The 21,967-nt window shown below is 39.9% G+C and overlaps 2 protein-coding genes across 2 annotated transcripts; one reads left to right on the top strand and one right to left on the bottom strand.

Annotated features, from left to right (window-relative positions):
• Positions 1 to 524: 524 nt before the first annotated feature.
• Positions 525 to 9,042, bottom strand: kptn (kaptin (actin binding protein)). The gene is made up of 12 exons (XM_051078476.1): positions 8,517 to 9,042; positions 7,010 to 7,092; positions 6,809 to 6,893; positions 6,666 to 6,720; positions 6,076 to 6,178; positions 5,376 to 5,449; positions 4,451 to 4,557; positions 2,498 to 2,602; positions 2,352 to 2,415; positions 2,105 to 2,240; positions 1,558 to 1,722; positions 525 to 1,026 (listed from the first exon to the last, which is right to left on the bottom strand). The coding sequence occupies exons 1-12, from the start codon at positions 8,716 to 8,718 to the stop codon at positions 862 to 864; spliced, it is 1,344 nt and encodes a 447-aa protein (XP_050934433.1). The 5' UTR covers positions 8,719 to 9,042; the 3' UTR covers positions 525 to 861.
• An 8,070-nt stretch (positions 9,043 to 17,112) lies between these two features.
• Positions 17,113 to 19,291, top strand: crx (cone-rod homeobox). The gene is made up of 3 exons (XM_018691122.2): positions 17,113 to 17,209; positions 18,227 to 18,378; positions 18,573 to 19,291. Exons 1-3 carry the CDS (start codon positions 17,113 to 17,115, stop codon positions 19,209 to 19,211), a joined length of 888 nt encoding a protein of 295 aa, XP_018546638.1. The 3' UTR covers positions 19,212 to 19,291.
• The last annotated feature ends 2,676 nt before the right edge of the window (positions 19,292 to 21,967 follow it).

Here is a 21,967-nt window from a genome sequence, read left to right as displayed (position 1 = left end):
AGGAGTTCTGGAACAAATTTCTATGGACTGAAGAAACAATCAGCTGCTGTCAAAACGATGGAAAGAGGAAAGTGTGGAGAGAAAAAAAAGGTCATGACCTAAAGCCACCACCTCATCTGTCAAACATAAGGATTCTGATATGGTTTAAGCATGTATGGCAGAGAACTGGAACTTTAATGTAGCACCATTATTTTATTTCAAGTTGAATGTGCTGAAGCTCAGAGCCTGAAGAACAAAAAGTGTTCAAAGACTTACAGGCCTGGACTATTAATGTTCTATAAAAATACAAGGTGTTCACTCGTTTCCAGTGCAATTTCACTGGATTCTGAAATGTTTTGTAACAGGTGTCACTAGAAACACACCTAAGTCTAAGAAAGATGAAATAAAGAGGAGGTTTGCATCAAATGAAATGATTCCACTCTATTGGCATCTGTGTGGACTTGCTAAAAGTAACATTCTGTAATTAAATACTAAATCAAATTAACTGCACAAAGGAAGAATTAACAAGAAAAACATCCAACAAAAACAGTTATGGACATTTATTATCTGCATATTACTGTACACTATCTACAGCACATCATCTCATAGCCTAGAATATCATTACATAATTCCAGTAAACTGCATTAATCAGGTTTGATTTGAAATCTTTTTCCCCATCATCAACATTCAGTGTGAAAGCACAAAGCACAGTCTTTCTGCTGTAAATGGCAAATGTGATTTCTACTGTGTGTCTGTCATCACAACTAAATTTCATTCCTCAGGAATACACACCTCTGAGAGAACACTGCACCTTTAAATAAGGCGAGTACTTCAGTCTGATCCATTGAGTCTTCCACATGGAAACAAAATGCACTGTCTTGGTTAATTTGATGGCGTGTGAGCTGCACACTCCTCTTTCTTAGATGGAGCATCCTTCTCCTCAGTGTCTTGATCTTTGGCTGGCTCCAGCTCAGAGCCAGCTGTCAGTGCTGACACCCTCTGGGTGAGCCGCTCCAGGACCAAATCAGCAGTGGAGGTAAGGCTATGCTGAAAAGACACAGCGAAGTAAAATAACACAACATCCAATGAAATACACAGTCTGTAAGAGAGATTTGAGGAGAGATGTTTGATTCACTCATTCAAAAATTTATCAGCTGTGAGTGTTGCTTTAGAAATGTTGCAGCTGTGTTGTGTTATGCTGCTTAAACCACAATTTAATGAAGAAAAGAAAATTTAAATTGGAATTTATTGTCTTTGTCAACTACAGATCACCACAGATAAAGGGAACAGAGGAGTAAAGACAGGTAACTGCTCGTAATATGAGTTCTGATGCAATTTCTGCTGGTGGCCCATAGAGGTCAGCAATTATTTGTTAGTTGTTTCATTTCACCTCTCTAGTAGAAATAAAACTCTTGGTTCAAGACTGAGTCTCTATGTTGCCATGTTGTTAGGAGCCAGATGAGCTATCTGTTATGTTGAAATGCAGAACAACAGCAGAGAGGCACTGACCCTGAGAGGAAGCTACACAGTCACTTTGATTAGCATCATGGATCTCTGTGACAGTTTTCTGATACACACCTGTAAGATGTGCAGTCCCTTTAATGTGAGAACAGCCAGCTCTTTCAAACCATCCCCCGTCAAGTCTAAGTAGATGATAGACAGCAGAGGACTCTTGAAGCTCCGCCTCCACTGCAGCTGAAACTGTCCGCTCCCTGCCGGATGGAATTTGTAACACAGAAGTTCCTACGTGGCAGACAGGTAAAAAACACTGTTATGATTAAGATCTCATCACATCAATGAGACATTCTTACCAGATGCCTGAAAAGTGACAACAAACATCTCCTATTCTGTCACATTCCATCATTTTTAATTCCTCTGGACCTACTGCATGCCATTTTACTTCTGGTGATACTCCTTATTTTTCTTATTGTTGACAAATCTCATGAAAAGACCAAAACCAACGATCATTGTCTCCAACTAACAAGTTCTGTGTGTGCGTCTTAAGTCTGACATATCTTATTCCTCTGTGCCATATTTTTACTGACATTAAAACACAGAACAGGATAAACAGCTTTATTGTATAAAGTACTATTAATAAAGTCCATTAGTAAAGAAGCACTCTGACCTGTCCATATGTTCCCAACAGCACCTCCTTCTGCCCATCAAAATCCAGGTCAATAACAAGAGCACAAAGCACTGCATCCCACTGGTCACTTTCTGAGAGGTACATGGAGCGAGACAAACCACACTCCTGCACATCCCTGAGGGAGCACAGACCCACTAATAAAACACTACATTTACGGTGTCTTATAAACATTAAACTGCACAGTGGTTATTCCCCTGAAACCTTTACAAGGCTGTCTGGTTCTGACCTGTAGACAACTGCCATCTCAATGGTGCTGGTTACCAGAAGGTTGTAGCCTTTCATTTCCACACCTGAAAAAGAAAAGCAACAATCTTGAGGTATGCTGCAGATTCAAAAAGAGTACAATGAAACTACAACAGACCAGTAACATACTTGTCTCTCCACTGGGCTGATGAGGCTCAGTTTGGCAGCTCAGAGGGAACAGCAGCACTGTAGAGATTGGACTGTCAAACTGGACCCGCCAGCTCTGCAAAACCTCTGGAAAAAAAAACCCACAAAATATTCTTAAAACACACTGAGGAATAGCCCTACAGTATAATAATGCTGCTTGCTGCTTCTTGTATTCATTTACTGTAGTACAAAATCAAGATGGAGAAAAATGCCAGTAATAACAGATATCATCTTGAAAGCTCCCTTCAGAGAACCAGTTTTCAAACTCAGATTTAATAACAACAAAATAAGATGATAAGTTGTCAACATTTATTTTTCAACACTGTCCACTACAGCGTAAGATGTGACACTGCTGATCACTGTATATACAAATATTCATACAGCACAGATGCAATATTGTGATTAGAATTAACAACACCATTGGTTAGTGTGCAGATGGGGTCTATTTGTGAGGTTAATGAAATGATACAAGATATAGATTGACTTCAACCATAACATTATACGTGCTGTAATTAACATTTACTTTTACACTTTTTAAAGTCCCTACTCAGTCATGATACATCTACACACAGGTGATTCTAATTATTGTGGCTAATTAGACCTCAGCTGTGTCCAGAAATATTTACTATATTTATATCTATATAATTAACTATATAGAGCAGTAAATTTACCCTTTCCCATTTTATTGTCAGAATGTGTGACATGAATGCACTGTACAGTGTTCTCAAAATGTCCCACAATAGAATGACACCAGTAGAGTTCATGACTTGTTCACAACTCTATACTAGAGATCCCACAATGCAATGGGTCAAATTTTATGGAGGCTGTGTGTGAAATCACTCTCTCATTCACTACTCCCTATATAACCTGTCATGTACTGTAGAGTGAGCAGTTCATTGAGATTTTGGACACATTAATCACTGTCATGCCACATTGGCGTTCTATCATTTAAACCGTTATTATGAGCAGCCGAGTGGGAAAAACCATCCACGTCAGCCTCCAACTTGTGATTCCAAGTCAGAGATATCAGGACATCGATGATATCTCCCACTCAGTGAAAAGAACTACAGACATGTCAACAAACTGTTGGCTAAAAATGGACCACTACTGGCAGTTACATTAAAATAAAATCCAATGAAACTAAACTAATTCAACTGATTAAGCTGATTGTACAGGAGCTATACACTGTTGGTAGTGAACTCACCTTGAAATAAGTTATCAGGACAGGTGCATTGCATTGTGGGATTGTTAACAGAGAATACATGCCATGGACACTACTGTTTTTATTCTACTGTGGGAATAGTTTATGGCACTGTACAGGGCATTTCCAACAGGGAATATAGTGTAAACTGGGAGTGATTTGGGAAACAGATTGAATGTCTGTTATATAATGGCTAGGTCTTTTTCACCGAAGACAGGTGACAAGTGTGTGGAAAGCACAGGTGTGAATAATAAACCGGGTCCTGGTATTGTGCATGCTGGCTCGCGGTCAGACTATGACAAGCCAAAATGTCTGCTGTGAAAAAGGACTACAGTGAAGGGGAGTGATTTCAGACACACACAACGCTCACACAAAGGGAAGAACAAGAAAACCTCTATTTATTATTCTGACTTGGGAGTGTTTATGAATTATTTCAAGATGGTTACCCCCATTTCTAACCTTGTAGTCACATCATTTAGCTAAAAAGCCTAAATTATGAGCAGTAGTTCATTCACTGGTAAAACCAGAGACAGAAAACATTGTGCAGCTCCTTTTAAATTGCCTGAATCTATTTGTTGGTATTAATAGGATTGGATTTCATTTAGATATAACTGAGAATGATGGAGGCTTTGCAGTCATTTTATCACAGGTTTGTTGACACTTTTATGGTTCCTATTTACAAAGTAGAATCTGTGTATCTCAGACAGGCATTATTCTGTCTTTGTTTGGCTCACCTGGTCCAGTCTGGTTTACCAGAGCCAGTCCAACACAGCCGTTCTGACAGCCGAATGCAGAGAGTCGCCGGCTGCCAGCTAAACTAAGCATATCCAACCACAGCACACTGCATGGGGGAGACACAACATGAAGTCATTCATAGAGATAATTGTTTGTATGATTGCTGACTGACAATGTGTTACTGCCACAATGACAAGAAAGTATTTGCTTTTGTTATAATGACAAGTGTTTGTTTGAACAAGATCCTTTACACATTATAACCAGATAATTATCATAGTATTATGAATTATTCCATAAAGAAGCTTTTCTTTTTAAAACAGCCCATTTTTAACAGTATATGATAAAATAGGTTTGTATGGTGTTATATACAAAACATCCTGTCAGTACCTTATATAAGATAAACCAATCTAGTAACATGATTTATCATGTAACTGTAGAAAATCATACAGTGGGTCATAAGTGACTGGGCTATAACTCAGTACAGTGCATACAGTGTTGGCACCAGAGCACAGATGTTACCTGCACAAAAACAGACATGATCTCCCACCCTCCTGAACAGTGCCTACAATGAGCTGACACTAGAAAAGCTACACATTCAGCCTCTTTCTCATCAGAAAACTGGATCATGTATCCACTGCCAGGTATGTTGTCTTTTTATCTTATTGAGAAAATTGCTGACTTATTACCAATTTCTTTGTCTGGTGCAATTTATTTTGCTGCTAACCTCTGTTCCTTTCATTTTTCTATCTGTAACAGCAGTGTTGCAGTTTTTTAAATGAAATGAAAGGAAAATTGAATGAGTCAGAATAAAACACAGAAATAAAAAGTGACTAACAAGTTACTGATGGTCTCAGTCACCCAAGCCCTCACCACATACCACCACACCAAACACAGCTAGCAGAGGTAAAGTGCACACAGACTAACTTGCTGGGTAGCTGCTGTAGTTCAGGAAAGAGTCTTTCCACTGGCTGCTCTTCAAACTGGTGGAGGGAGGCATTCTGTAGGAGACAGGTGAGTCAGGCTGAATGATGCTCTGATGTTTGCATGCTGAATCAAATCACCTCCTACAATTTGCAAAAGTCATCACTCTCACAGTTTATCTTTTGTGCTGGGAAAAAGCCTTCCTAAAGTTTTTATCTCTGTTAATCTATGAATCTTCAATTTGACAGAGCTATGAAACTTATTGTTGTCAGCTAGTGTTTCCTGGTGTTCTGTGGTCATCGATGAACTTTGACACTAAACTTTTAAGCCAGTGTGGACATGGCTTAAGATGAACATCTACATTTCCATAACAACTGGGCAAACTCATCAGGATCATATGATGTGATTGCTCTTTGAAATAGTTAATTGTAAAATGCCTAAAAGACAAAGGATAGTTTTTTTATGTTTCAATTTCCATTCTATATCTCCACAGAAAAAGACAGTTTGAATTTGGAAAATCAGCATTTTTTATAAATAAATGTAATTACAGGATATGACAAAAAATATGTTGTAATAAAATTAATATAATTATTTAAATTAATTACATGATCAAACTGAAAAGAGGTAGTGAAGTGGTTAAAAAATTTGTTTTCATCAAAAGCTCATCTGTCTGTCTGTCTCTCTCTCTCTTTCTCTCTCTCACCCACACACTCATCCAGAGCTGACCTCCTTGTAGAGGATGGATCCTCTGGTCATGGCCACTGAGCAGAAACACCGTCTCACTGCCTCCATCATCACACTGCACCCTGACAGGGAGATAAATAGTTGCTGACATTTATTATGCAGACACACTCTGTCATGTTTTCAGTCAGGTACTGTCAGGAAGCAGCTGACAGATGTGATGTGACTCCATTAAGGACACGAATACTCATTGAGGAATACTTGTAAAAACTCCCATAAAAATGTCACAGGTTAGTCAGAGGAGTTCTTATAAGAATTTCATATAAGATGAAACTGTGATAACAGTGGAGACAAAGGGTAGTAGTAACAACTTCTAGAAACAGATCCAGAACAGTATATTAACTGAGATGAGATAAAATTATTGATCCCAGCTGGGAAATCTATTAATTAATTGTACTTTAATGTTAGTCTAGTATTTTGTCCATTCTGGATCCTATAGAAACGGGAGACTGAAAAACCAGGAGTAACAACAAAGTTAGCTGTCTGCCTCTGTATTTAGCACATGTTGTTTCTGGTTCACAGGGTATCACAGCTCTGCCACAGCAAACTTACTCTGTGTGGTACAGCTGGAAGGGCGTGAACTGCAGCTCCAGATTCAAACAACTTTCTGTTCAGAGAGACACACTAACATTAGCATGTGCAACATCTGCTAGAGTGAGGATCATACACATCTGGACACTGCTTCATTCACTCACGTGCAATAGACTCCAGGTTGAACTCTGAACCAGGTTCATAGTCACAGTAGATATTCAGGAATGGAGTGGCTTTGTCACCAGAGTCCTGCAGGAGATTATTATAGGTAAAAATGCTGCTATCATTATCATTATACAAAGTGCTTACAACACTCACAGTAACTACACACATGCTATGACTGCTGAGTTTTAATGTGAAAATACCTTTATGAATGTGATGCCCACCACCAGGCCTCTGTTGGGTGGAGACTTGTTGAAGGCATCAATTGATACAATTTCTGCATCAACTAGAAAAAGAGGGCAGGATCAGCATCAACCAACAACCAGCATACAGGGGGGGACAACACAGCTGCAGCACAGTACACCGTCACATGTTGGTTTAGTCTGATTATTTGAGAAAATACATTTTCATTGAAATTTTGCAGTTTTTCATACTACAACCTTATAAGTAATAACTGTGGAAGGAATTTGAAAAATGTCTACTTGTGAACTGATGAGCCTCCCATTCACATTTCATCATGTAGAATATGTTTTAGTGTAGTTTGGTACAGATTAGGAACAGAGGGGAGTATGGGAGTTCAGGGCAGGAGCTGATACAGAAAAAAAAAACATCTGAACACATGAACATGCACTATGTTATCATCAGTGCCCCACTGTGGCATGAACAAGGGTTCTGAGGGATGGTCTCAATTGTTCTCTTGTTGGTTTCATTTCATAATTAGAGAAACTGTCTTCGGTCTTGGCACAGCATGAACACTACATGATACCTGAAGGAGGCAGCCAATAAGGGCTCTACAACAACAGCTGTATTGACTGCTTATAATACAGCATTATACAATACAAAAGTATATAGCAAATACATTAAACCCTAATAAGTACATCATAACTATTCATTTTGTATTAGTATCATGTTTTAAGTACTTCTGAGAATGATGAATTTCTGATTTTGTGTTAATCTGTGGTTCTTTCATTTATATTTAATATGCACTGTATGTGTATGTGTATGTGTAGTGAGAAAATAACTTCATTTGGATGTTGGAACTTCACTGTGCAGAATGATTGTGCAGAGTTTGACACTAGAAGCTGTTTAATCATTTGTCTGCTGAAGGGTAGAGTTTAACATGTGGACATTCAAGCAGGATTTTTTGACATCACAATCTGCTTGGAGCAAATGGTCTGTGCAAATTACATACTGGAAGTGAAAACTTTAGGCCTTCAGTGCCCATACAGCATGGACTTCTCAGTGAAATAGGAAACACCTTGTGTCCAGAATTAAACTTTTGAAATGAAGAATATTTGCATATTCACAGATTCTGGATAATAACTGAGTGAAAAGTACGGATGCTTTTAATAATTTGAAGTAGTCTGTTTAACTTTTTCTGGGAGCTTTAATAAAAAGAAGCAACAGAACAGTGTAAAAATACTCTATTAAATACTCCAGCAATGGAAATGTTACTGTAGTAAATGTGTGCCAATAATATCAGCAAAATGCACTTAATATAAAAGGTGTGAGTAGTCTTTTGCATTGTTGAATAATTATTACTGATGTATTAATGTGAATGTAGCACTTTACTCTTGTAGTCAGTTGCAGTGGAGCTGATTGTAAATCCTCTATATATACTATATACTATGGATAGTTTAATCTATAGCAATGCAACACCTTTATAAGCTCACTGTGCTTTCAGTAAACCTTCAGTTTTCTGGTAGGTACCTGGTATGTAGGTGAACTGAACCTCTCTGGCCACAGGTCTGATTTTCTGCTGCAGCTCCTGGTATCTGAAACACACCACCTTCCCTTTGAGAGTGGCCGCTAACAGCTCCTGCTCCCCGGCCTGACACAGCCCGTAAATGTTGCTCTGCGACGGGAAGCGACTGAAACTGTCCTCCACGAAGGGATACAACTCACGGAGCATCCTGCAGAGTGAAACTGAACTCAGTGATCAGAAATGTCGGGAAATTAAAACGGTCATGGTCGTTTCTTGGCTGCTCTGCTCCCTGACTTCAAGATAGCGTCAAGCTAGCACAACAGAGAAAAGGAACTTTTGGTCCGGTTTAAACTACAGCTAATAACAAACACCAGGTTTACTGTGACGGCTGACTCGACAATAATGATTGCTATATTTTGAAAACAAAATGTTTTATCTTCGGTATGCTTCTGCTTAATTCTAAATGACTTAACGCCTATGAACTATCCACAGGGGGAGCAAAACATCCGGGGTTGAGCTCAGCTACGTTCATGACCATCGGATATATTGCATTCAGTGGTCTTAAATGATCCAATGAGGTGAAAAATAAGGGGTTTTCAAGAGGTGCGTTCAGATTGAGGAATGCACCTTCCATTTCCTCCTATCATTTTTAAAAGCGTTTTAAAGTTTTGTTTTGGACAAACAGCATCATTTGCACGATACCTTCATTCTTTCACTAAAAATCAGCTCCTTTCCATTTGAATCTAAGCAAACCATTCTGACAGAGAGTGGATTTGAGTGAATTCTCTTTTTTAAGCTATAAAGTATTTGACTTTGTGACAATGAATGATACTGGACCTCCTGTTAAACTCATGGGTGTATTATGGTTAAAGTATACAGCCCGCCGGGGCTCTGTAAGGCAGCCATGGATACATCCATGAAGGCAGCACACAGTTTTACTATTTCATGTTGTAAATTGATCACAGAGTCGACGTATCACTTGTATACTACTGCCACCCAGCGGCTACTTTCCCTTCTTTCTTTCTTTCTTTCTTTCTTTCTTTCTTTCTTCATGAAAGTGATTCCTGCCATCAGTAAGTTGTTGATATCACTATTTTCTGGTTGCATCTGTGTCTGCTCACTTATTTACTTCTTCCTTGTCAAGCTTTATCCAAATTAAGAGCATCATATTTACAGCAATAAAGATGAATTAATAAATTACATAGCTTACTACATCAAACTGTTTTGATATGAGAGTCAACGTGATAATACAGATGATTCTACCGTGTGTGATAAAATGATATATTTGAATGAGTGAAACATACCATCATGTGTTTTAGATTAATTATAATCTCAATACCATAGATGCACTCGTATGTACATAAAGAACTATGATTAGAAGATGAATGTTTTCATTGAGGCTGCATAGTCCAGCAGTATTTATACTCACATTCTCCTCTATATATTGTATATCTAAGTATTTATAGTTCTTACTTTTTTTATATGTTTGTTGTTATCTGTTGTTGCTGTCTCTTAATGTCTCTGCTGCTGTAACACAACAATTCCCTCACAGGATTAATAAAGTACATCTATCTATCTATCTATCTATCTATCTATCTATCTATCTATCTATCTATCTATCTATCTATCTATCTATCTACAGTATCTATACAGCAGTCTGCCATGATAACACATGTCTCCACCAGATGTCACTGGAAACTCAATCATCAAGCTGAACTGACTGCAGAGGAAAGCTGGATGTCATCCTGCTGTTGGTCAGTTTCACTCTTATGGAGATGCAGGTTGTCCCAAGTTGAGCAACAGCCCAGCTTAAAGGTTGCTGAATTTTTACTGATGCAAAGCAAATTTACATGCCGTGGTCCAAACTGCATGACAGGCAGCTCTGTGCTATGACCTAAAAAAATACTAATAAAATATATCTTCTCATTTGTTTGGCTCTCTATCCACCCTGTTTTAAGTAAATGAGCAAAACAATGTCTCAGAATATTTTGGGAGAAACCTAAACTCCAAGTCAGTCTTTACCTAAACTAAACTTACTAATGTGCACCTCATCAGCCAGTGCCACATTTCATCTTTCAAATTATACGTGTTTGTTTCTTCACAGGATCTCACATCCTCATCAGAACAGTTCTGAATTCACTGAAAGAAGAAGACTGTGTTAACATGCAAAACTTACAACCATTGAGAAACACCATGTGAATTACATGATATTCAGGTGCAAACAAGGTAAAGATGAAGCAAATAGACCTTTATTCCACTGGATCCATTACTAACCTGATATCACATAAACATTAAGGACAGTGTAAACAGAGGCCAGGCTTAGCTCGCTGACAAACAGCTGCCTTCTATCAAAATACTGTATCTGAATTATTTGAAATTTGATTGGTATCTACCTTTAAACTTTACCGGTGCAAAGCAAACATAAACATTCTGGCAGTGTATAGGGGCCTATACTTGGTTGTAGTATGGTTGGTATATTTTACTCACTCTATCCTCTGAGGTGATTGTATATTTGCCCAGACAGCTACAGGTGTTTCACTGAAGTTCTTGAGTTGAAATGGCCCAGAAACTGACCAAACTCAATTGAATGTATATATTCAATATTTATATATTTATTATAATCAATATTTACCTTTATCTATAGTGGTCACTAACATACTTTTTATACCTGTTATTATTGGAGTAGATGCACAGTGTAAAAGGCTTTTTAAGGTTAGAAAAGATTTTAGCATTTGAAATTCCTAACCAAGTCCTTATATCACTATCAAAACAAATAATTTCATACTTCATGTAGATTTATCAGTAACATCTACAACTACAATACATATTACAGAGTCATAGTTTACAGTAGTGAATATAGATAATGGTCACTGTCATAAGGTCATATTGAAAATGAGTGACATGGCACAGGAATATCACTGCCAACAAGTGATAAACTTTAGATTTCATTGGGTTTAACAAAATATTTTCAAAAGTAAAAAGATATATCAAAAAGGTGTGATCATCATCAAACTTAAAACATCCACTTGGTTTGTAGTGATTTTGACCCTGCAACAGCAGCAGCAGTAGCCTTGTTGTAATATTAATATTAACTTCAGGCATCATAACTATTCACCAGTTGTTGTTGTTGTCTCAAAATTCCACAGTGTGTGTTACAATGTCCGGTGTGAGTTTCTGAGGTGGAACAGAAGGAGGTCCTGAGAGCTGCTGCTCCATATTGTGACAGTTCAGAGGTGGCAGTGTGCTACACCCCCACTTCCTCCTAATACTACCTGCTAATCCATCTGCAGGATTACTGTCCACTGTAATCACTCATCCTCCACACTGACACACCTCACCTCACACTCCTGACTCATTATACACACACACACACACACACACACACGTATCTTGTATAAGAAGTGGCTGTAGTTTTATATGGAATTTGAAATCAAGTTTATCATTATTTCTCCAGTTGTCAGTTTTTACCTTTATTCAGACATTCCCTTCACTGATACAATAATAATAATAATAAAACAATAACTATAGAACAAGGGAGAACATTCCACAGTGTGGGTGCATAAAAACAATGAGCAGGCTAAAGGAATGGCAATGGAGGATCTGACAGTTCTAGTTGGAACATAAAATGAAAGGCAGTAGCTCATACATGATGTTGCATATGCCTGAATTAACTGTTATTTGCTTATAGATACTGAGGAGCTGATATAAGAACTGTCACAACTAGTGGCATGCAAAGAGCATGTCTGTATCAGCACAGACACATGATGGGAGAACAGATGTTTTCATGTTGAATAAAATTTAGATCTGGGTGTCAGATCACTCCCAGATCTATCACTCATGTTCTTATCGGTTTGGGAAGAGCCGGACGTTAAGTGCAGTTTCTCTCTTTCTACTTTTACATTCTATGTTTACCATCTTTGTTTTCTGCTCCTAGTTTTCAAGTGTTTTACTCATCTGAGTTGTTGTTGTCTGGTGAAACAGAAATGAGTTGTATCTCACACTGTGATGACTAAGTTGCATGGAGCATGTAGAAAGAAAATATATTATCTAATAGTCTCATATGAGACAATACAAACAGGCCAAGTGTTTTGGACTTGGATTTCTATTTTAGTCATAACTCAGCGTTTTTCTCTGTGATGTAATTTTCCAGCAAGGTCACTGCAGTTCTATCGATGATATAAGAAGCTATAATGAGAAAGAATAGACTTCTCAGAACTGTACTGATCTAAAAGCAAAACTTTGTTCTGAAACAGGTTTGTGAAAGGGCTGAATATTTTGTTCTTTAGAGGGAAAAAATCCTTTATGAGATCATAAGACATGACATTAAAAATTAAAAACAATTAATAAATATAAGAAAGAATAAAGACATAAACTAGCTTAAAGAAAATTTAGGGAAGTTTGCATTCCTGTCAAGAGCGAGATGACATGATCAATACCATTGTCATGCATCTGTTAAAAAGATGTATGGTACTCTGTTTGGAATAATAATGTGATTCTATGGGCTTTTATGAGGTCAGTTACCTCTTTATCGCCTCCCTGCTCATTGAAAAATCCACAATCTATGAATGTGCAACTATTGTTTGTTTACTAGACACAAGATGTCAGTCAGTTCTCAGTGTACAGCACTGCAGGCTTCAAATTTCCACATCACATTTGTTCAAAATCATGTTCATGTCATTTTGGACTCAAATTTAAAGTAAGGACACAAAGTGACTCGTCTCCAAGAAATTACATTCTCAATTACATTAATAATCCATTAGTTGCCTCTAGTGAATATGCACTGCAAGATCAGACATTTTGGTGGCAAACAAACATTAAACACATGAACAGTTATAGTTTTATGTTCAATATTAACATTTTATGACTTGACAGAGTGGCATGGTGGTGGAGTACTGTTACAGCCTTATAGCAAGAAGGTCCTGGGTTTGAATCCCTGGTCACTCAGGGCTTTACCATGTGGAGATTGCATGTTCTCCTGTGCCTGCATGGTTCTCTCTGGGTACTCTGGCCTCCTCCAAAGACATGCAAAGTAAGTTAACTGACCACTCTAATATTGCCAGTGGATGTGAATAGATGTTTGTCTATATGTCAGCCATTTGATAGCCTGACATACAGCTAGGCCGTACCCTGTGTGATTACTTGCAGGTGTGCATTTGTGATTTCGCCATAGAGCAGAGGCAACACAGTGTTGAAGTTTGTGAGGACCTTCTTGTCAATGAGCCAACCTTCATGTCAAGGATCATCACAAGAGTTGGGTCTATGACTGAAGGAGGTGTGTCAGATCAGGAGCACGACAGAGAGCATGCTTGTTGTTTTCTTTCAATATTGGTGATTCAAACGTATGTGACACAGGTACAGATGTTGCTCGCATGGTGTAAAGTGGAATCATGACTCACAAAAGTTATTGCTGCTGCATGTGCATTACCATGCTGTGCCCCATTCATTCACCTTGTAGCCTGTCTCTGTTCAAATGTAACAAAAGCTCACTACTTTAACACTTTATATCTAGTTTGTTAAATGTGTACAAAAACCAATGTGTAAAAACAACAGTTTGTGGTTTTATGGGTTGGTATGTGTGTAATCTGTCGCCTAGAGCAGTGACTTCCTGGAATCTCCAAATCTTACAGTTATTTATTATTATTATTATCCAGTCATTAATTCTTTATATTACTCCCTCAGTCTACAAATCTTGCTGTTACCTGATACAGCTGACATGACAGTGGTAGAGAGGTATTACTTACTGCAGATCAAAACATTTTTTTCTACAGTGCAGGTATAGTAGAAGATCGTGTCTGGAACCTGTGATCAGCTGCACCTTCCTCCTGCAGACAGTCAGATTCATTGACGCAGGACATGTTAAATCTGAAGGTCATATTGGGCTTTATGATGACTCAGCAGGCTGACAGTGCGAACATATTCACTCTGTCATGGGTCTGAATCTCACTGTGGACTAGTGTGGCGCCTGCTAGCTCTCACTCTCTGTAGGTTGTCTTGTAAATCAGGAAAGGACATGAAAGTGATTTTGAAACCACAATATAACTGAGCACTGAATATGATTAAATAGACGTGTGTGTGTGTGTGTGTGTCCAGTTGGACAGTACGGAGCTCCAACTGGTGAGCTCTAACTGGACTGGGGGGGGTGGGGTGGTTAGTGCCGGTCTGTGCTGAGCTGCTGGTGGCACCTGGTTTGCACAGAGGAGATTATTACAGAGTGCGTGTGCATGTGTGTGTGTGTGTGTGTGTGTGTGTGTGTGTGTGTGTGTGTGTGTGTGTGTGTGCATGGTGAGTGATTGGGGTTGACAGCAGCCTCTGTACTGCTGGCTGGCCTGCAGATTTAGCCGACCTGTTTTAGACACTGTAATCTGGATTAACTGCAGCAGTGTGTCAGTGGGGACGAGGACTGGATCCTCCCCCACCCTCTGCCCCTTCACCTGCTTCTCCCCCATCCCTCTCACATCCCCCTCCCTCCCTCTGTGTTCCCTCCTCTCTTCTTTCCCCTCCATCCACCTGACTTACATCCACTTGCTCTCTTTCTTATTTCCCATCTTTCTAAATGTTCAGGTCTCATTCAGTGTGTGTTCAGTGTGTTGAACACTAACTCTGCTCAGTCTTAAAATATAACCCTCGCTTGCATCATTCTGGATGTGTCTCTATGAGTCCAGCTTTGGGGGGAAGGGCAGGGATTATATCAGATCAGTCCTCTTCCCTACTTCCCTATTTACTGCTGCAGCAGCAAGATGAGCTGTTCCACTGTTGGTGAAGATTGGATCGCCATCATCAAAATCAAGTTGATAACATTTATGGTCTTTTTTTGTAGAAAATAAGTCACAAAAAGTTGGTACTATGATGTTAAAAGATTCCACCTCACAATCCACATTTTGACCGATGATTACAATGGCTCATCTGAAAATTATCGTCATAATACTTCATTATAACAGACTACCTTAATAAAATGGAAAAGCTGCCTGTAAATACAACTCAATAACAGAAGCCACAAAGTGAAGAAAACATATTTTGGATCAAATAAAAGCATCATAATTTAAAAAGTGTCTAATTTAATTTAATTTTTTTTTTAAAGGTTTTCAGAGCATGATGTAAACCTAGAGTGTGCACAAAATGAATGGACATTCACAGAGTTCCATCTTAGTCACAACACATGTTGCGTCTCTGTCTCTATAGAAATATTCTCTCGGCACTGACAACGCTGTAGTCCAGGAAAACAATGTGGGAATCGTAGGTTTTCCATATGTAAAACTGATGTTTCCAGTTGTAGGTTTCCATTAGGAGCAGCTGCTGTCTCCTCACTCTGAATCCTCAGTCCAGGTTGCTGTTTCCTTCCTCCTTCCACCTTAGATTCTTCCTGTCGCTGTATCCTCTATCTCCTGCCTTTTTCTTGTCTTTCTTTTTTTCCAAGTCTACACACCGACATGTCTGTTTCCCACTTTGTGAGGCTACAGTTCTCTCCAGCTTCCTTTCCTGCTGCACCACTGAACGGATTGCTCTGTCTTTCCTCCCTTTATCTGGAGATAAGATACTTACTTTTCAGATAAAGCATATTATGATAAATCAAATGAGCTTTGTCGGTTTTGTGCATCTGGGTGTTTGTGTGCATGTGTGTGTGTGTGTGCGTGATTGCAGCATGTGTGTATGCAGCTGTTTTGGAGATAAATGTAATCTGTTAATTATGTGTGTATGTATGAACTGCAGCAGATGTGCAGCAGGTAAACTGATCACTGGAAGGAAAAAGGGAAAGGAGAGAGGGATTTGAGGGAGGATAAAATGAGAACTGAAGGGAAACTGGCATTTTCAAAAACAGAATCACTTCTGTCATTTTTATTTTCTGAACTTTAGCAGTAGAAGAAGAAAATACTACACAGGCTATTTAATTTATTTAGGTATACAATACATGTTAAAAATGTGGAATACACAAATTCAAAATCAACATCCAAAACAATTTTTGTCATGTAGTTTGTATTTTTAAATTAATGTTCCCGAATCTATGTGCATAATTCATATTTGAACTTCTTTCTTTTAAAACTGGGTATTAATCCAAATGATAAGGTTTATTCATATCAGAGACCTTCCAACCTGATCAACACTGCAAAAACAACATAGTATATAGCCTGTTGCGTTGGATATTTCACCGTGTGTGTGCGTGCGTGTGTGCGCGCGCGTGGTGGGAGGGGTTTGCTGGAGCCACTTGCTCCCTCTAATTAGCAGCGTGTGCCGGTAAAGAAACTCAGTGGAGCGACCTCTCCAAGGCGCAAAGGCATCCGAGGGCCACTTCACCTGTGTGATGATTTAACTGTGTGAGGTCTGACCTGGAGAAACAGTTTGGATGCTCAGCGCGCTGCAGTGTGCTCTGCTGCTCAGCTGACCGACAGTAAAAGCTGAAACTGCAGTTTGGTGGGGGGGTGAAAAAGAAGAAGAAAAGCACTTCAGGTTTCTGTGGTGAACTCCGGTGCGTCCCGCTTCTGTCTGCAGCGGGTTGGTTCCGACGCACCGACTTGTTGCCCCAGCTGAGCTCAGAGGGGCCCTCGGCTGTTGTGTTGCGTGTCCGACCTACAAGTCAGCGACAGGACTTAAAAGCCTGCTGTAAGGATGATGTCCTACATAAAGCAACCCCATTACACCATGAACGGGTTAAATTTGCCTGGACCCGGAATGGACGTGCTTCACACGACCGTCGCTTATCCATGTAAGTATAAACTGGTATATACATGTATGTGGATAAATAAGTTTTTCTTTTACTTTTTTTGTTTTTACTTTTACGCACTCCTTCTAAACACTTTAAACCAGAAATTCCGCTCCATTTGATGCGTAAAAACGCGCAGACTGACGCGAACCGCTTTGGCCAAACGAAAGATAAAGTTGAGTTTTCAATTTATTTCGTACTGATAAAAATGTTGGATAATAATGATGAGACGCTAAGATGCAGCATATTCTATAATTATGACGGTTCCATTAATGTGAAGAAAAACAGAGTGTTTGAGGGCAGGTTGGTTATCAGGGCTGATCTGATGAAAAGTTTATCTTTTCATTTCCACGTTACGCTGCTGTCGTAGATGTAACGTGTTAGTACAGGAACGTTTTTTAATAAGCAGCAGTCTGTTTTGATGTTGAAACGCAGATAATCTGCGCTCGCTCCTGACTTCAGTGTCAAGAATGACACCAAGATTTGGCGTGTTTTTTTTTTCTTTTATGTTTTTCACTGTCCCCCGAGGAGTGTAAAATGTTCTCACGCCGCTGACACTCAGATAAATATAGACCGACTGTAGATGGAGACACTTAATGTGCTAAATCTAATTCATCGCTATAGCTGAAACAAATACAAAGAGGTATTTGGCTGTGTTGAAGGTAGACATATGACTTTGTACAAACTATAGTTAAATGAATAAAATAACACGTGACAACACCAATGACTGTTCTAATCATTTTATATTAAATTAACAAATCATTTTTGTCTTAGGGAGAAGAAAAAAAAACAGTCAGGGTCACAGTGCACTGGGAGGTTTCCATCCGTATTTGTATTTGTGTTTATCCTCACACACATTGCAGGAAAACAACAAACCTACAGAAATGATCACTTAAATAACTGCCTTTCAAAATAAGATGCGTATCATTCACATTCACTCTGAACTGTGCTTATAACTCATGTCATCTCTCTGTGGCTGCCAGTAAGATAATCCCCTCTCTGCGTCTCCTGCGTTTGCAGCCACACCCCGGAAGCAGCGTAGGGAGCGCACCACCTTCACCCGGACGCAGCTGGACATCCTGGAGGCGCTGTTCTCCAAGACCCGCTACCCAGACATCTTTATGAGGGAGGAGGTGGCCCTCAAGATCAACCTGCCTGAGTCACGCGTGCAGGTACTGAAGAAGTGGGCTACGGTCATGATGGAGGCCATGTTGTTCAGTGTTTGTGGGGTACATATAGTGAGACTAATCATATGAAGAACTTTAAAGACAGCAAACTTCTTCTGCGAGTGGGAGTACAGCAGAATATTTACCCATCCCTCCTCTGTGCCCCACACCTCTAATTATTCTCATCTTTGCATCTCCAGGTTTGGTTTAAAAACCGCCGTGCCAAGTGCCGTCAGCAGCAGCAGCAGAGCAGTGGCCAGTCCAAGCCCCGCCCTCCTAAGAAGAAGGCCTCTCCAGTGCAGGAGCCCAGCGCCCCTGATCCTGTTCCTAACCCATCTAGTTCCTACAGCCCTTCTACTGCCCAGTCAGGCCCCAGCCTGGCGCCAAGCTCCAGCACCGGGAACACTGCTGTGTCCATCTGGAGCCCAGCCATCTCGCCCCTCCCTGACCCTCTGGCCTCCTCCTCGGCCCCCTGCATGCAGCGGCCCTCACCTTACCCTATGAGCTACGGCCAGCCGTCGGCTTACACCCAAGGCTACGCCAGCACCACCTCCTACTTCACCGGTTTGGACTGCAGCGCCTACCTGTCCCCCATGCACTCGCAGCTGTCGGGCACTGGGGGCGCTCTCAGCCCCATCACTGTGCCCTCAATGGGGGGATCCTTAAGTCAGTCCCCAGCCTCACTGTCCTCACAGGGCTACAGCACAGCCTCCTCCCTGGGCTTCACCTCTGTTGACTGCCTGGACTACAAGGACCAGCAGGCCTGGAAACTGGGCTTCACCACAATGGACTGCCTGGACCACAAAGACCAAAACTCCTGGAAGTTCCAGGTGCTCTAGAGAGCGAGAAACAGTGGCGTTCATGTCTGTCAACATGTCATGTGTGTCAGTGAGTCCCATGTGAGATAGTGTGAAGCAGTTCTGCCAGAGGACCTGTTTGATTCTCAGTTTCTTGTTTGTAAGATTTTGTTTGATTTTCTAAAAGGAGACCTCTGTAGAAACATATTTTATTTGAAAGACTTTGGAGATGAGAGGACTGTGAGTGACAGTGACTGTCATTAATGCTGCCTGACTGCAAGTCATGTCTGTTGTCCTTTTAATGCTACATTAAATAAGAGAACAAAAGCCTTTAAAGAGTTTTTCAGAAAAGACTGGAGTCCGACGTATGGAAACACTGAGCCATCTCTCCTTTTGACATGACTGCATGACTCAGCCACATGAACACTACACTTGTTCATTTTGTTTTAAACCTGCATTACCATATAGTGAAAGGAGAACTGCTTTAACATGAGAGGGCTCCCAAGTCCTGTAGGTCACTTCCTGTTTCAGGGTTGAATTATTTTAAGCTATTTATTATTATGTTATTCTACTCTTAATTATGTAATTTGGTTGCATTTAGATCTTTTTGAGCATTTGTGTTGCGTATTACAGTGTTAGATTTTAGTGTTATCATTCTGATCTGTTAATGGAAAAATTAGATCCTCTGTTTTAGTTGTGTGACATATTAAAGTGATTTATTCTTTATGTTTTTGTGCAGTGATGATCATTGAGATTCTGTCCTTTGAAATGTATTATACTTTGTGTCTGTTAGGGATTTGGCTGATTCTGATACAGTTATAACCTGATCCACAATGACAGGTCAGTATGGAGGCAGTGGATGTAAAGTGGCCATGTTGTGGTCAGGTCTGGACCCGTCATGTTTGTCATATGGCCTGCATGGCTCTCACTGGCCCATCTTGGTTATTTTAGCTTATCTGATTCTGGGAGTGTCCCAATCCTCTTAGCCTCCCTTCAGCAATGCCCTAAGTGAATTAGTTAGGATTATTGCCCTATCCCCCTCTGTCTCTCTCTGTCTCTCACCCATCTCACCCACCTCGGCCTCTTTCTCCCCTACCTTTCCTGGCTCTCGCCTCGCTTTTCCCCCCTCCATCTTTTCTATCTCTGCCCATCTTTCTGTACTCTGTCTCTCCATCTCTGCAGTATCTTTTTTCTCTACCTCTACCTGTTTTCTCTCCTCAGGTTGTCCACCTTTCACCTCACTTTGTTTGCATCCCACATGTCCTGTGCTCCCCCAACATAACACATCCAAAACATCTGAATCATTGACAACACTGGCGTTTATTAAAGAGTTAAATATTAAAGTCTGTCAGCTCAGTGGTTCTCCTCCTCGGAACCCCCCTCTGCACCCCACCCCCACCACTCCACCCATCTCCCCAACTCCTCTGACAACTTGGTAATCCTCACATGACCTGATTACTGCCATGCAAACTTAACTATGACATCAAATATGTGGCACTAAGAAATGTTTTTATTGACGTGTGTATTTTGTGCGTTGTGGGAACAAGCACAGTAAAGAGGATTGATTTGCTGTTACTTAACAAATGCTGCCTTTCCAACACAACAAAGACATCGGACCAACCTCTAATGATTTCCATGACATATTTTACCATGTTTTTAAAGCTAAATTGAATTGTAAGTTTGTCATTCTAGCTCAATTATCATAAGATTATCAATAAATCTAACCTAAAGTCGTGATTGGTCGAGAGGATCAGTTTAAACTCGTGCTATAAAGTGATGAATCCTTCATAACAGCAAAATTAATATGAAGGACTTCATGAAGTATCACTCCTGAGATGATGATGAGATGACACAAAGAAAAAACATTGCTATCTAAATCATATCTGCTTTCTGTCTATAACATTTTTATTATAATGTAAGACCTATTGCACTGAGAGGAGTGAACGGGTAGCCAGAGACATTTCAAAGCATTTTTCTGCACTCAACACTGACCTAATCCCACTCTGTGCTGGGTTTAATCCCTCTGCCCTCCCTCTCCGTGGTGTGATTGGTTAATCCCTGTGTCTGTGCGCCCTGGTTGGTTAACCTCTCTTGGAGAGTGCAGAGCACTTGTAATCTTCCCCCTCAGCACTGAGAGTTTCAGACAGACATTTGTGCTGTAATCCCAGAGAGGAGCAGATGTGATGGGGGATGGACGGCACTGAGCAGACCTTGAGGAAGGTGAACGCAGGGAAAAAAAAAAAAAAAACAGAATAAAACAGAAAACAACAACCAACAGTTCCTTGTTTCTTGAACTAATAATCATTGTTTAAAACAGAAAATTGAAGAGAGAAAAGTCCGGACACTGGTTGATAGTTTGTTATTATTGTCAGAGCAGTGAAAAATATCCAGTAGAAACCCAGCAGTTTAGATGGCACGATGGAGCTGTAACAGAGAGGAGCAACAGATGCTTTACATTTTCAAGTGCTGTGAGTTTAAAGGCATAAAACATGCCTTTTATTGTTGCTGCTGGTGTCCACATAAACCCCACAGCAAAATGAGGACATACAGTATATTCATTATAATATAAAGGCACCATTGCCTTCAACCATTGTTTTATAATACTGGTGCCTGTGGAATAAACTCCTTGCTCCTCCACTCTTCCTCGCCGAGGAAATATGTAGATTCTCTAGAACAAAACCCTGTTAGAAATTTAAGTCTTGAAAAAATTTCTATTACAGTAATAGTACAGAAGAACAATCAAAAAATATAAAAGTAGAAGTACTCACCATGCAGTCAAAATGCCCTCTGTAAGTATT

This window comes from Lates calcarifer, linkage group LG20 (genome assembly GCF_001640805.2).
Source record: "Lates calcarifer isolate ASB-BC8 linkage group LG20, TLL_Latcal_v3, whole genome shotgun sequence".
Lineage (NCBI taxonomy): Eukaryota > Metazoa > Chordata > Actinopteri > Centropomidae > Lates > Lates calcarifer.
The sequence above is the reverse complement of the archived record's forward strand: the minus strand, read 5'-3'. Positions and strand labels throughout refer to the sequence as shown.

What these genes read in the sequence shown, in the direction of transcription:
- kptn (XM_051078476.1), bottom strand. Translation starts at nt 8,718, where the DNA reads ATGCTCCGTGAGTTGTATCCCTTCGTGGAGGACAGTTTCAGTCGCTTC. An exon ending in CTACAGCAGCTACCCAGCAA is followed by an intron (nt 4,558 to 5,375) that starts GTTAGTCTGTGT and finishes TCCCCCATGCAG; the next exon opens with TGTGCTGTGGTTGGATATGC. An exon ending in GAGATGGCAGTTGTCTACAG is followed by an intron (nt 2,241 to 2,351) that starts GTCAGAACCAGA and finishes GTGCTCCCTCAG; the next exon opens with GGATGTGCAGGAGTGTGGTT.
- crx (XM_018691122.2), top strand. Translation starts at nt 17,113, where the DNA reads ATGATGTCCTACATAAAGCAACCCCATTACACCATGAACGGGTTAAAT. An exon ending in CACGACCGTCGCTTATCCAT is followed by an intron (nt 17,210 to 18,226) that starts GTAAGTATAAAC and finishes CTGCGTTTGCAG; the next exon opens with CCACACCCCGGAAGCAGCGT. An exon ending in TGCCTGAGTCACGCGTGCAG is followed by an intron (nt 18,379 to 18,572) that starts GTACTGAAGAAG and finishes TTGCATCTCCAG; the next exon opens with GTTTGGTTTAAAAACCGCCG.